The 12,899-nt window shown below is 43.9% G+C and overlaps 1 protein-coding gene across 1 annotated transcript; it reads right to left on the reverse strand.

The window, feature by feature from the left end:
- Window positions 1-401: 401 nt before the first annotated feature.
- Window positions 402-11,949, reverse strand: LOC115538210 (NACHT, LRR and PYD domains-containing protein 3-like). The gene is made up of 7 exons (XM_030349874.1): window positions 11,520-11,949; window positions 9,221-11,057; window positions 5,606-5,779; window positions 5,063-5,236; window positions 1,859-2,032; window positions 1,684-1,730; window positions 402-1,186 (listed from the first exon to the last, which is right to left on the reverse strand). The coding sequence occupies exons 1-7, from the start codon at window positions 11,653-11,655 to the stop codon at window positions 504-506; spliced, it is 3,225 nt and encodes a 1,074-aa protein (XP_030205734.1). The 5' UTR covers window positions 11,656-11,949; the 3' UTR covers window positions 402-503.
- Window positions 11,950-12,899: the final 950 nt, after the last annotated feature.

Consider the following 12,899-nt stretch of genomic DNA (forward strand, 5'->3'; position numbering starts at 1 on the left):
GCACTACAGGTACGTCCATGGGTCCACAGGTATTCAAATGTCCCCCCAACAGCTGGTCCTCAACAACGTCAGGACTGTGAGGACCCCCCAGACCCAAGCGGCCCCCTCTAATCTGACGCTCAGCAGCCCAGCTGAACACAGAGAGGGCTGAGAGATGAACCACGAGAGACACTGATGTTACCTGCTGCTTACCACCGGCACACAGACCTGCTGTGGGTTTAGATCCATGAACGATGTGTGTGTGTGAGTGCATGTCTGTGTAAATAAGTCTGTGTACGTGTGTGTGTGTGTGTGTGTGTGTGTGTGTGTGTGTGTGTGTGTGTGTGTGTGTGTGTGTGTGTGTGTGTGTGTGTGTGTGTGTGTGTGTGTGTGTGTGTGTGTGTGTGTGTGAGGGAATAAGTCTGTATACGTTTGTGTGTCTGTGTTTATAGAGTGCGATGTGTTTGTTTGTGTGTGTGTGTGTTAATTTCTATGTACATATGTGTTTGTTGGTTTGGGTGTGTTTATGACTGTCTACATGTGCGTGCAAGCACACGCAAAGACACACAAAGACCCATGGCACACAAAAAGACCCATGGCACGCACATGTGCGTGCCATGGGTCTTTTTGTGTGCTTGTGTATCTACAAAGGACACTCCCAGAGACACTGAGGAACCAGGCTTACGTAACCCAACCCCAGGGAGGAGGACCTCCTGGGTGAAGGTGTCCTGGAAGGTGTGGATGTGTGTCAGTGTGTCTGAGGACCCCCCTCCACCTGGGGACACTCTGTAGAAGGACAGAGAGCCAGCGGGCTGGTCCAGATACACTCCTACTCTGTTAGAGTGAGGGGGGGGGAGACGTATGTCTGTTCTACTACCGTTGTGATAGGCACTGTAGGCAGCAGCATCGTCATCACAAATAAGACTCCAGGACTTGTTGTTCAATCCAAGCCTGCTGTCATCACCCGCTCCTCTCCTTGTCATTCCTCTGTAGGCCACTCCTATATGAACCCGTCTTCCCCACTCTACCTCCCAGTAACAGCGGCCAGTCGGACCCTCTCTACACAACACCTGGTGCTGGACGTCAAACCTCTCTGGGTGATCCGGATACGACTGGTCCTCTTCAACCCACGTCACCTTCCTGCTGTCCTCAGACAGAGAGAGTCGTCTGTGGGCTGTGTTTGGGTCCAGTGTGAGTTCACAGGCATCTGACGGGAGGAACATGATTAGGCTGCTAAACCAATATTATTAATTATAATTATCATCATCATCTTCATCATTATTAAATAAACAGCATCACCAGCTCTAATTGAAATCTAAGATGAAACACATGCATCATTCAAAACATGTTAATATGATTATTATGTGCTATAGCTAATGTGATGACCAGAATTAAAACAAAATGATAATTATTATAATAGTGACAAGATGATAGTATAATTTAATAGTTTTTGAATATAAAATAGACATGTAATTATGATTTACAGTATCCTGATTATTATGGTGTTACGTCTAATGTTGTAAAATCATCACTCATGATATAATCACAGCAATTATGTTAATGTTTATATATGTAAGATACATGATGTCAGTCATCAGCTTCATTCCCAGATTTCTGAATGAACAGACGTCACCTCCTGCTGTGTGGATGGACTTTCCCTCTCAATCGTTAGTGTGCATTGTGATGAATCAAACAGACACTTACACTTCTTTAGAGCTGGTTTCAGTCTCCACACTCCACTGTGCTCCACACTGGGGGGGAAACAAAGTGAGAGCAGCATGAAACATTCACCTTCATCATCTGCTGTCTCATCACTTTTCAGAGGGTTGAATCCTTGTAGGAGACATTGTCTCTGAATGGTGAGCTGTCCTCTCCATACCTAAGAGTGTCCAGTCTCCAGGGTGGATCCTCCAGTCCAGCAGAGAGCAGCGCAGCTCCTGAGTCTCCTGGGTGATTGTAGCTCAGGTCAAGCTCTCTCAGATGGGAGGGGTTGGAGCTCAGGGCTGAAGCCAGAGAAGCAACGCCTTCCTGTGTGACCAGGCAGCCAGACAACCTGCACACACACACACACACACACACACACACACACACACACACACACACACACACACACACACACACACACACACACACACACACACACACACACACACACACACACACACACAACATGCTAGCAGTTAACAGGACAGCAACCCCTCACCCTCACATCAGCTGGCCAGTGTTCTGTCAGCTACAATAACCTGTTAACTCATAACACACTAGCAGCTAAAAAAGACAGCAAAGATAAACAACCCTTCAAACTAACATATATTTTTTTATGTTCCTGAAATCCTCGTCCTCTAAAGTTCTGTTCCTCCTCTGGCCTCTCATTCTCCCATCTGTGGTCCACTGGCATGTTGAACCCAGCCTACAAATGAATAATGATGCTCAATCTGTCGGGGATCTTTAGCCCAGCTCAGACCAAAGATTCGCCTCGCAACGACTTGTAACAAGGCTGTTTTGAAACTTCGCCGGGGAAAAGTTGCAGCAGTTGTGGTTAATGATTATATTCTATGGTAAACCATGAATAATATTAGGCCTATATATCTAATGGTAGAAAACATTTAAAGCGTCTCTGGATTCTGATCCAGGGCCTGACACGGTGCCACAGAGTCTGGGGTCAGGGCGCATGTTGGAAGGAACCCACCAGAGGAGCAGGAAGCTACGGGGTTAATGCGTGCTGACCGCAGCCTGGTGTCCTAAATTATTTTATTGACAATTTGGTTCGACGAATTTATGATTGATTGTGGGCGGAAACCTCAAACAAAGAAACTGTTTTGTGTGTGTGAATAAAGAGGAAGCCGCGATCCGTTGACCGCCAGTGCTTTGCAAACCATGGGCCTTTATTGATGCTGATTTGTGGGTAGCAATAAAGTCTCTGTCAATACTTGCTCCGGACCGCTAGATTTATTTTCCTCTCTCTTAAATTAGTCAAAGTGTTTTGTGTCAAATCGCCAGGTCAAGTTTTAGAACACAACGACGTACCTATTTCTCTTCAGCCAATAAGGACACACCACAGAACAACTTGTACATCACGGCCTTACTCTGTCCCGGTCCCGTACTGTCCACAGTACATGTTAGCTATAAACTTTGTTATGGTTACATGCGGCCATTCCCACATGCCCGCATTCAGACACCTTTTAGTAGGCCTACTGCCATTCCGACAGTCTACCAATCAGTGGCTCCATCTTCAGGTCAATATTGGGGGATCGTAATTATTTAGTTCAAATGTGTTCAACCAAAAAGTGCCATTTCAGTATTATTTATCTGTAATTGATTTGATTAATTACAAATTTTGTTCGTGATGATGTATGAAATAAACCATTCCATCAATTGACGACTGCATTTTACAAGTGTGTTCTGAGTGGCATGGCATGCACTCATTTAACATGCCCTGGGAATGTATAAATATTCTTGAAATTTAAAACTGGACCATATATTCATCAGAGTTGGATTAAACTCAATGCAGGACAACTATTGGAGTAGATTGGACGAACATTGGAACGAAATTAATTGTTTGGAGTGCTGCGGCAGAACGAATCAAGGAATGGGCACAGTATCGGCCCAAAAGCAACAGGCCTGCAATGCCTTTTACAAAGTAGGAAGGCGAGAATATAGCCTAGTCCCCCCCCCCTTAAAACACAAATTCTCGAAGGGGATCAATAAAAATAAACCAACAGTTTTTGCAAATAGAAATCTCGTTACAAAGAATGGCGTAGGCACCCTGTTTATGCTGCTGAATAGGCCTGAAGTAGGCCTGATTAGGCTTCAAATTCTCGGCTTTCTAACTCGCCGTCCTCTCCTTATCAGGCTTTTTTACACTAACAAGCCGGTACGGTCACAGCTTGGTACACCCGGCGATTTCACCGTCTTATCTCAAGTTTCCCGTGTAAAACCGATGGGGTCAAATCCCCCTACCATGGGTCACTGGAGAAGGCGGGATGGGATGCGCACGGGGTCTAGAGCTCTTAAGAATCATTTGCATACTCCTGAATGTTTTGATTTTTTTATGAAGGAAGACACCCGCATGCAAGAATGAGTTCACGTAGAGTGTAGGCTGCAAACGCGATTAACTATTTAGTGCCAAAACACCAACATATTTCCAGACAAAAGCGGGAAATAATGCGCTTACGTGATCAGCAGCTCGCGGTGTCACTTATTCTCCAGTTAGAACTGCTCATGATGATATCGCTGGGTTGTCTCTGTGGAGACAGCGCAGCAACACCTCTACCCAAGCCCCCCACCCCGGAACCGCTGACCCGTCGCATTTACATCAGAATGAAACCCAATAAACCTCCCGGACCCTAAATGTGTGTGCAGGGTCCGGCAGGGTAAATTGGGGTGCTAGCTCAAGTAGACCCCGAAGCCGCTGCCAGGCGCGTCCATTTGCGCCGCCATTTGCGCCGCCATTTGGAATTTCAGCCGCCGCCATACAATAATGGTATAAGCCAAAATAAGCCGCCATCTGATAAACTTTGGCTGAGCCAGCTAGAATTATTTGCATCAAGTAATAATTCTATCACATAGTAGGGCGTTGACTCTGAATGTGAATGAAGTATTGATCAGACAGCGATTTATTAGAAACCTAATAAACCGTTGGAAGACCGGTAACCATAGCAAAGCCGGTAAACAAACCTAGCGAAGCCCAATCCAGGACTTACTGAAGGAATTTAATGGTCAAAATATTATTACTAAATATTCGAATATATTTGAATATTAATATTAATAAACAAACGAACTTCGAATTTGATTTTTTGAAAAAAGAATTCAGCCATTTGTAGCCATGAAAAAATTGGCGGCTGCAGCAGCCATTTCGATTTTTTGCAGCAGTTTGAACTGTCCCACTTTTAGAACGTTGCAGCCCGTCTCGTCGCAAGGAGTTGGAAGGAGTTGCGAGTTGCAAGTCGTTGCGAGGCTAATCTTTGGTCTGAACTGGGCTTTAGACACGTGTCGTCTGTTCTTTTCGATCACAGCCCACCTAGTCCTGGATCATCCCTTACTATTAAACAAACCCAAAGACACATTTAACCCTAACCCTGACCTGAGAGTTTCCAGTGTACAGTGTGGACTCCCCAGTCCAGCAGAGAGCAGCTTCACTCCTGAATCCTCCAGATCATTGGTACTCAGGTCCAGCTCTCTCAGAGTAGAGGAGTTGGAGCTGAGAACTGAGGCCAGAGCTTCACAGCATCTCTCTGACAGATGACAGCCAGTCAGCCTTCACACACAAAATAAAAAGATCATGTTACTGTGTTTATGTCTTTAACATTTTCCGTAATTGAAAGACAAGTTATGCCAATTTTTTTAGATTTAAACGCTAATAATAGGCTTTAAAAAAAGCCTGACTACATGTGAATGGTAGAATAAGAATAATAAAAAATAGTCAACTGTACTTATATAACATACAACTTATACTGTCATGGCAACAACGATATAAATATGTTGAGTTATTCTTGTAATTATTTAGGGTTGTGAATTTTTACTTTATGGCCTTAAATCTGTAGATTAAATGTCTTTATTGTAGTTTTTTTTGTACTCTAATATAGATCCTTGTGCTTTGAAGGTTTGCACATTGAGTAAAACTGACCTGAGAGTTTCCAGTGTACAGTGTGGACTCCCCAGTCCAGCAGAGAGCAGCTTCACTCCTGAATCCTGCAGATCATTGTTACTCAGGTCCAGCACTCTCAGACGAGAAGAGTTGGAGTTGAGAACTGAGGCCAGAGCTTCACAGCATCTCTCTGACAGATCACAGCCAATCAGCCTGCACACACAATAAACAGAACATGTTAGGAACCCTGATTTAATGTTATAGACGACTTTTCTGATAGTTAGCTATCAGAAACTTTTCTTTTCTGATAGTCATATAAAAATCATGATACATTATTCTTTTGTAAATTATACTGTTGTGATCACGGCCTTGGTCACCGTGTCCGGGTGCCGCAAAGGATCCTGGGAGGCTCGGGGGGAAGCGGCACTGTCACCTACGTCATCAGTTGTTTACATCTTGACAACCTGCCTGGCAACAGACGAAGCGATCGTCTGTTGCCGGGCAGGTTGCAAAAAACATTCGGCTCATGTTTCCAAAAGACGAAATAACATAATACAGATAACGGATCGCTAGATAACACTTTTTTTTACTTTATATTTGCATTGTATTTAATTGTTTAATCGAATAGCAACAGACGACGCGATCGTCTGTTGCCGGGAAACGGGCGTTCGCGTCAAATGACGTAGGAGGGTTCTTGAACATTCGCGTCCTACGTCATTTGACGCGATCGCCCGTTTCCCGGCAACAGACGATCGCGTCGTCTGTTGCTATTCGATTAAACAATTAAATACAATACAAATATAAAGTAAAAACAAGTGTTATCTAACGATCCGTTATCTGTATTATGTTATTTCGTCTTTTGGAAACATGAGCCGAATGTTTTTTGCAACCTGCCCGGCAACAGACGATCGCTTCGTCTGTTGCCAGGCAGGTTGTCAAGATGTAAACAACTGATGACGTAGGCCGGTACAATTTTCGCCCCCGGTACAATTTTAACGTGACAGCACCGCCACCAAGGGAGTCGTGTGTGTGTGTGTGTGTGTGTGTGTGTGTGTGTGTGTGTGTGTGTGTGTGTGTGTGTGTGTGTGTGTGTGTGTGTGTAAAACAAAAGGCAACTCTCTGGGTCTTGCGTGTATTGTGTAACTGCTAACCTGGGCCCCGTTTCCCGATAACGATGGATCCAAGCTTGTACGATCATTCTCACAAAGGATTTTGCGAAGCTTCATAAATTTCTTTTGAGCGTTTCCTGAAACTGCTCTTAACATGGACGCGCGTGTTATGCTCTAACAACGTTTGTAGGCTTGAAACTGTTCACTGACACGGTGCTGAAATGGGCTCTATCGGATGGGGAGACGCAGGAATTTCACAGGAAATGAGGTTCAAATATGACTCCATCAAGGCTAACAACAGAGTATCCTACGAAAAGAATAGACTGCAATAATATGAATGCCGAAGATATTGCAACACAATTGATTAGGCCTGGGCTGACATATGCTTTGTCAGTCCTAATCTTGAATGCACTGTGCGTATATTTTTTCGAGGCATTTTCCCCCCTGAAACAATTCCATGTTACAAAAATCTAAAACAGCTTGTGTGACAACTACATTTATCTTAATGTGCTGATTTCTGAAACATGCTTTGCTCAGCAAAGAGAGCAGACTTTATCTGATTCCTTATAAGGTTTCATTGATTGGCGGGCACTCTCTAGTCTAGAATCTTTGGTGTAAACATTAAAAATGCAACGTTCCATACATTCATTATCAGTCAAAGGCAGAGGCTGGGCATTGACACACGGCTATTGCTGACCCGATTAGAAGAGCTTGGTCTAGATCCTGCCCATATAGTTGGGCAGGATGATGTATAGGCCTTTTTACGCTGCCAAGCCGGTTCAGTCGCAGCTTGGCATGCCCGGCTACTTCACCGTCTTATCCCAAGTTTCCTGTGTAAAACCGAGGGGGTCAAATCCCCCGTCCGTCACGGCTTTCTTGGTTCACTGGAGAAGGCGGGGCTGCGCACAGAGTTTAGACCTCTTTAGAATAATTTGCATACTCCCGAATGTTTTATTTTTTTTATGAATGAAGTCACCCGCATGCAAAAATGAGTTCACGTCAGTGTAGGCTACAAACGCGATTAGCTATTTACAAGTGCAAAAACGCCAACATATTCTTTATTTTGCTGACGAAATTAACTAAATTGGGGTGCTAGCTCAAGCAGGCAATTTACCTTGGGTAGTGTTAACGCGTGGATCGTGCCGTGAAAAAGGCGTGCATAAGATGGCATATGCAAAATATGTAAATATGTATGGCAGTGTAAAAACGCCTTATGATGGTGCTGGTAATGTAAGCGGGAAAGCACGCAGGGTTCAGGCACGCATCACAGCAGTATCCCGCAGCAGTCTACGTTCACTGCAGAAACCACGCTCTCCATGTGCACTCCACTAAGGTCAGGGATGTTCGTTACTGTCTAGACAAGGTCCAATTAATAATGAACTTCAAAACAGCCTCACCGAAGAGCCTACAGTGCTTTATGGCAAACAATCGCAATAAAAAACGCATGCTGAAATTCTCCGACACCCGCTTTTCTCAGCATGATTCGTTTACAGTATGTCTTCTGTCATTAATCAATACGAGGACCAACCACGATTGTTCCATTAAAATCAGAGGGAGATATTAAGTGCTGCTCGAAAGCGACCTCCCACACAAGACCAATGGAATAATTTGATTTAATGATATGCCTTGTGAGAGGGTTGCCTTGGGACGTGTCATTTGATTGGTACATTTCGGCTGCACATTTATTTTTGGAATTTTAAATTGCTGCCATAAATTATGTTGTTGTTGACTCTGTCAACTCTCTGGCAACTCTTGGATAACTTTTCAACTTTCATTTCCCCACATAAACAACAAGGTGTAATATGTCCAATGGCACCACTCTAATACATGTGGTCATCAAAGGTACTGAGTTATTATCTGATATAGTTTGACGTCATTTAGGTGTGATTCTCAAACTAGGGGGCAGTAGTTAAAAGTCTTCTGAAACTGAACCTTGTGGTGCAACTGTTGCATTTAGTAAAACTGACCTGAGAGTTTCCAGTGTACAGTGTGGACTCCCCAGTCCAGCAGAGAGCAGCTTCACTCCTGAATCCAGCAGACGATTGGAACTCAGGTCCAGCTCACTCAGAGTAGAGGAGTTGGAGCTGAGAACTGAGGCCAAAGCTTTACAGCATCTCTCTGACAGCTTACAGCTGTTCAGCCTTCACACAAAAAAACAGAACATGTTGAAAACCGTGATTAAATGTTTTATAAGACTTTTCTGATAGTTGAACAAATGATTATACATTAGATCTTTAAATGGTAGTTACATATTAGGTGTACAATGTTGGTACTAACAAAAATGCTATAACAGAAAACTGTATCATAATATTACTTTTATAGAATTATGTATATAGTGTGTATCGTAAAAAATGTTATAAGTATGCCTACAGATATATGTTGCATGTTATTATAACTTTTGTATTCTAGTATTATGTATTTTCTATTGCATTGCAATACATCTGCTTAGTGCACCGTCAGAGATGTTTTTAAATTTACTACAACTTTTATATTCTAGTATTATGTATAGTGCTGTATTGTTAATGCATCTTATGAGTGAACCTACAGAGATGTTTTGGAGGCTTTGATCAGTGGCAGCAGCCCCAGAAGACCCTCGTCAGAAGCAGAGTATTTCTTCAGGTAAAACACGTCCAGCTGCTCTTCTGATGTCAGTACGATGAAGACCAGAGCTGACCACTGAGCAGAGGAGAGAGATTCTGTGGAGAGTCTTCCTGATGACAGGTACTGTTGGATCTCCTCCAATAGAGAACTGTCATTCAGCTCATTCAGACAGTGGAACAGATTGATGCTTCTCTCTTGAGAGAGATCTCCACCTATCTTCTCCTTGATGTAATGGACTATTTGGGTATTGATTTGTGACCTCCTCCCTGTCTGCCCCGGTGAAACATTTTTTGTTAGATTGCTCAGTAATTTACTTCCTCTTGGTCCCAGCAGACCTTGTAGGAGCATCTGATTGGTCTCTAGAGAGAGGCCCAGGAGGAAGCGGAGGAACAAGTCCAGGTGTCCGTTCTCACTCTGTAAGGCCTTGTCCACCGCACTCTGGTAGAGGAGGAGGAGTTCAGCTTCCCCGGAGGTTGGATGTTCTTCTGAGAGAAGGTTGACACCAATGTTGATGTAGGACAGAAAGACATAAAGGGCAGCCAGAAACTCCTGGATGCTCAGATGGACGAAGCAGAACATCCTGTCCTGGTACAGCACATACTCCTTTTTAAAGATCTGGGTGAATACTCCTGAGTACACTGAAGCTGCTCTGATATCGATGTCACACTCTGCCAAGTCTGCCTCGTAGAAGATCAGCTGGCCTTTCTCCAGCTGGTTAAAAGCCAGTTTCCCCAGAGAAACAATGACCTCCCTGCTCTCTGAACTCCAGTGTGGATCTGTTTCAGCTCCCCCATGATACTTCATATCCCCCTGTATAGACTGAACCCTCAGGAAGTGGCTGTACATCTGAGTCACGGTCTTGGGCACCTCTTCTCCTCTCTGGGATGTTTTGAAGAAGTCCTCTAGAACTGTAGCAGTGATCCAACAGAAGACTGGGATGTGACACATGATGTGGAGGCTTCGAGATTTCTTGACGTGAGAGATGATTGTGCTGGCCAGTGTCCCCTCTCTGAATCTCTTTCTGAAGTACTCCTCCTTCTGTGGGTCGGTGAACCCTCTCACCTCGGTCACCATGTCAACACACTGAGCAGGGATCTGATTGGCTGCGGCAGGGCGTGTGGTTATCCAGATGCGGGCAGAGGGAAGCAGGACTCCCCTGATGATGTTTGTCAGCAGCACGTCCACTGAGGTCGGCTTGGTGACATCCGTCCAGATCGGGTTGTTCTGGAAGTCCAGAGGAAGTCGACACTCATCCAGACCATCCAAGATGAAGACTACTTGGTCATGGTCGTATCTGTAGATTCCTGATTCTTTGGTTACAACAGAAAACTGATTAAGAAGTTCCAGTAAGCTAAACTCTTTCCCTTTCAGTAAATTCAGCTCTCTGAAAGTGAGGAGAAATGCGAAGTCTATGTCTTGGTTGGCTTTGCCTTCTGCCCAGTCCAGAGTGAACTTGTGTGTTAAGACAGTTTTACCAATGCCGGCCACTCCGGTTGTCATCATTGTTCTGATCGGTTTATCTTGTCCAGGTAAAGGTTTAAAGATGTCTTCACATCTGATTGGTACTTCCTCATTGGCTGTTTTCCTGGATGCCTTTTCAATCAGTCTGACCTCGTGTTCCTTGTTGACTTCACCACTGCCTCTCTCTGTGATGAAGAGCTCTGTGTAGATCTCATTCAGAGGTCTCTGCTCTCCTGCTCTAGCGATTCCCTCAAACACACAGTGGAACTTCTTCTTCAGATGAGCCTTGAGTTCATGTTGCCACTGGACCGCAACAGCTCCTAAATAACAAACCAGCAGAAACATACCATTCATATTTCCAAGCAATATTTCTGGTGTAAAGAAAAGAATATCATAAAATTCTAATTTATATGGATCTTATAACTTTATTAGTAGTGCTGTCGTTGTTGAGTATCAGTGGTATCAGTGACTTGCTAAACTGACATGACAAGATAGTGGTGCATCTCTTCCACTGAGTTATTCTGCTGTTGATCTGCAGTTTAATGTTTAAAATTCTTTAAGCTGATAACCCCACAATAACCCTACATATCTGGATCAAACCATTCAATCTGATACCCCGACAATGACCCTACATATCTGGATCAAACCATTTAACCTATATATGAGTATCTTACCACTCCCCAGCTTGTCGGCCAGTTCCTCCTGGTTCATCTCCATCAGGCAGAGCTTTGTGATGTCTACCACTCCCTCTATGGCACGCCTCCTCTGCTCCTCGTTCTTACCATCCTCCTCCTCCTTCTCCCTCTGACTCTCTGAGCATTGTGGGTAATCTGAGAAGAGATCCCTCCAGAGCTTCTTCAGCTCCTTGTCTAGAAAAGCGTGTGCGTTCTCCTCAGCCCTCTGGAACAGAACAAACATCAAGGAGAACTTTACTTTGAACTAACTGAGGACCTCAGAAGCATCTGTCCTAGATTAATGTCTCCCTGGTCTAAAGAGGGAAAGCTGGAGACTATAAGCTCCACAAGAGATGCTTTTATTGCCCATGTAGAGCCAGGGGCACCACTAGATATTGTGGGCCTTATCAAATAATATATTGGGCCTCCAACCTAGACCACCCACCAGCCTAGAAAATCCATTTGACCACCCATAGATTGATAGACTAGCTCTAGTGTAGCGTACTGCTAATTACCCAACACTTAGCCTGCTGTCATTGACCATTGATGTATGAATGTCAGAGGTACATGAGTAAGGCTGGGACAACGCGTCCACGTAATCGATGACATCGACGCATAAATTACGTCGATGCGAAAAATGCGCGTCGATTCGAAAAACCAAAAACGAAGATGGCGGCGCCGGAGCGTAGTAGCAACGCGAGCGGCTCCTCAGACTATCATAAGTGCAAGGCGCCACCTACTCGTTCCTCTAAAGTATGGGAATTCTTTAATGTAAAAGGAAACGATTCCGTGATATGTCGTCTTTGCAAAATTGAGATGACTTTCCATTCTAGCACCACGGCAATGCACCAGCACCTGAAGAGGCGCCACCCGGGAGCAGCTCCAGATGACCGAGCAACGTAGAATTCTAAGAATGCATTACTTTGCACTTTTATTTTGGAATTTAAAAGGCAATAAACATGTATTGCAATGTTAAGGAATTTATGTTTTTTTCATTCAGATATGTAAATTAACATGTATCAATTGCTATTAGTCAATGAATGGGGAGATAATCGATAATCGAATCAAACTGAAAAAATTAATCGTTAGATTAATCGATGCATCGAATTTTTTTAAAAATAATCGTTTATCCCAGCCCTATACATGAGTGGCATCTCTCATTACTGTTGCTGTTCTGGCAAAAGGCTTTCCTCTTGAGAAATTCATGAAATTCAGTGGTGCTTTACATTTTGGTCAATCTGTTCCCAAAGTTTGTCAGATGCCAGTAATGTTACACTGGCTCTAAACATCTCAGTAAAATGGGACAGAAAAGACACAGACTGTCTTCATACTCTGCCATTACTTTTCACCACTAGGGGTCAGTATTCACAGACATACCCTGGCTGTATAGTTGATAAGTAGAAGAAAATTTGTGTAGGCCTCAGTAAACAGTTTCCTGGTACATCCACCTGTCTACCTCATTCATTGATTCATATTCATGAATTTCAT

The sequence above is a fragment of the Gadus morhua genome, unplaced genomic scaffold, assembly GCF_902167405.1.
Source record: "Gadus morhua unplaced genomic scaffold, gadMor3.0, whole genome shotgun sequence".
Lineage (NCBI taxonomy): Eukaryota > Metazoa > Chordata > Actinopteri > Gadiformes > Gadidae > Gadus > Gadus morhua.

What these genes read in the sequence shown, in the direction of transcription:
- LOC115538210 (XM_030349874.1), bottom strand. Translation starts at nt 11,655, where the DNA reads ATGTTTGTTCTGTTCCAGAGGGCTGAGGAGAACGCACACGCTTTTCTA. An exon ending in GGAGAAGGAGGAGGAGGATG is followed by an intron (nt 11,058 to 11,519) that starts GTAAGAACGAGG and finishes TTTGTTATTTAG; the next exon opens with GAGCTGTTGCGGTCCAGTGG. An exon ending in GAAACCAGCTCTAAAGAAGT is followed by an intron (nt 1,187 to 1,683) that starts GTAAGTGTCTGT and finishes TCCTCCCGTCAG; the next exon opens with ATGCCTGTGAACTCACACTG.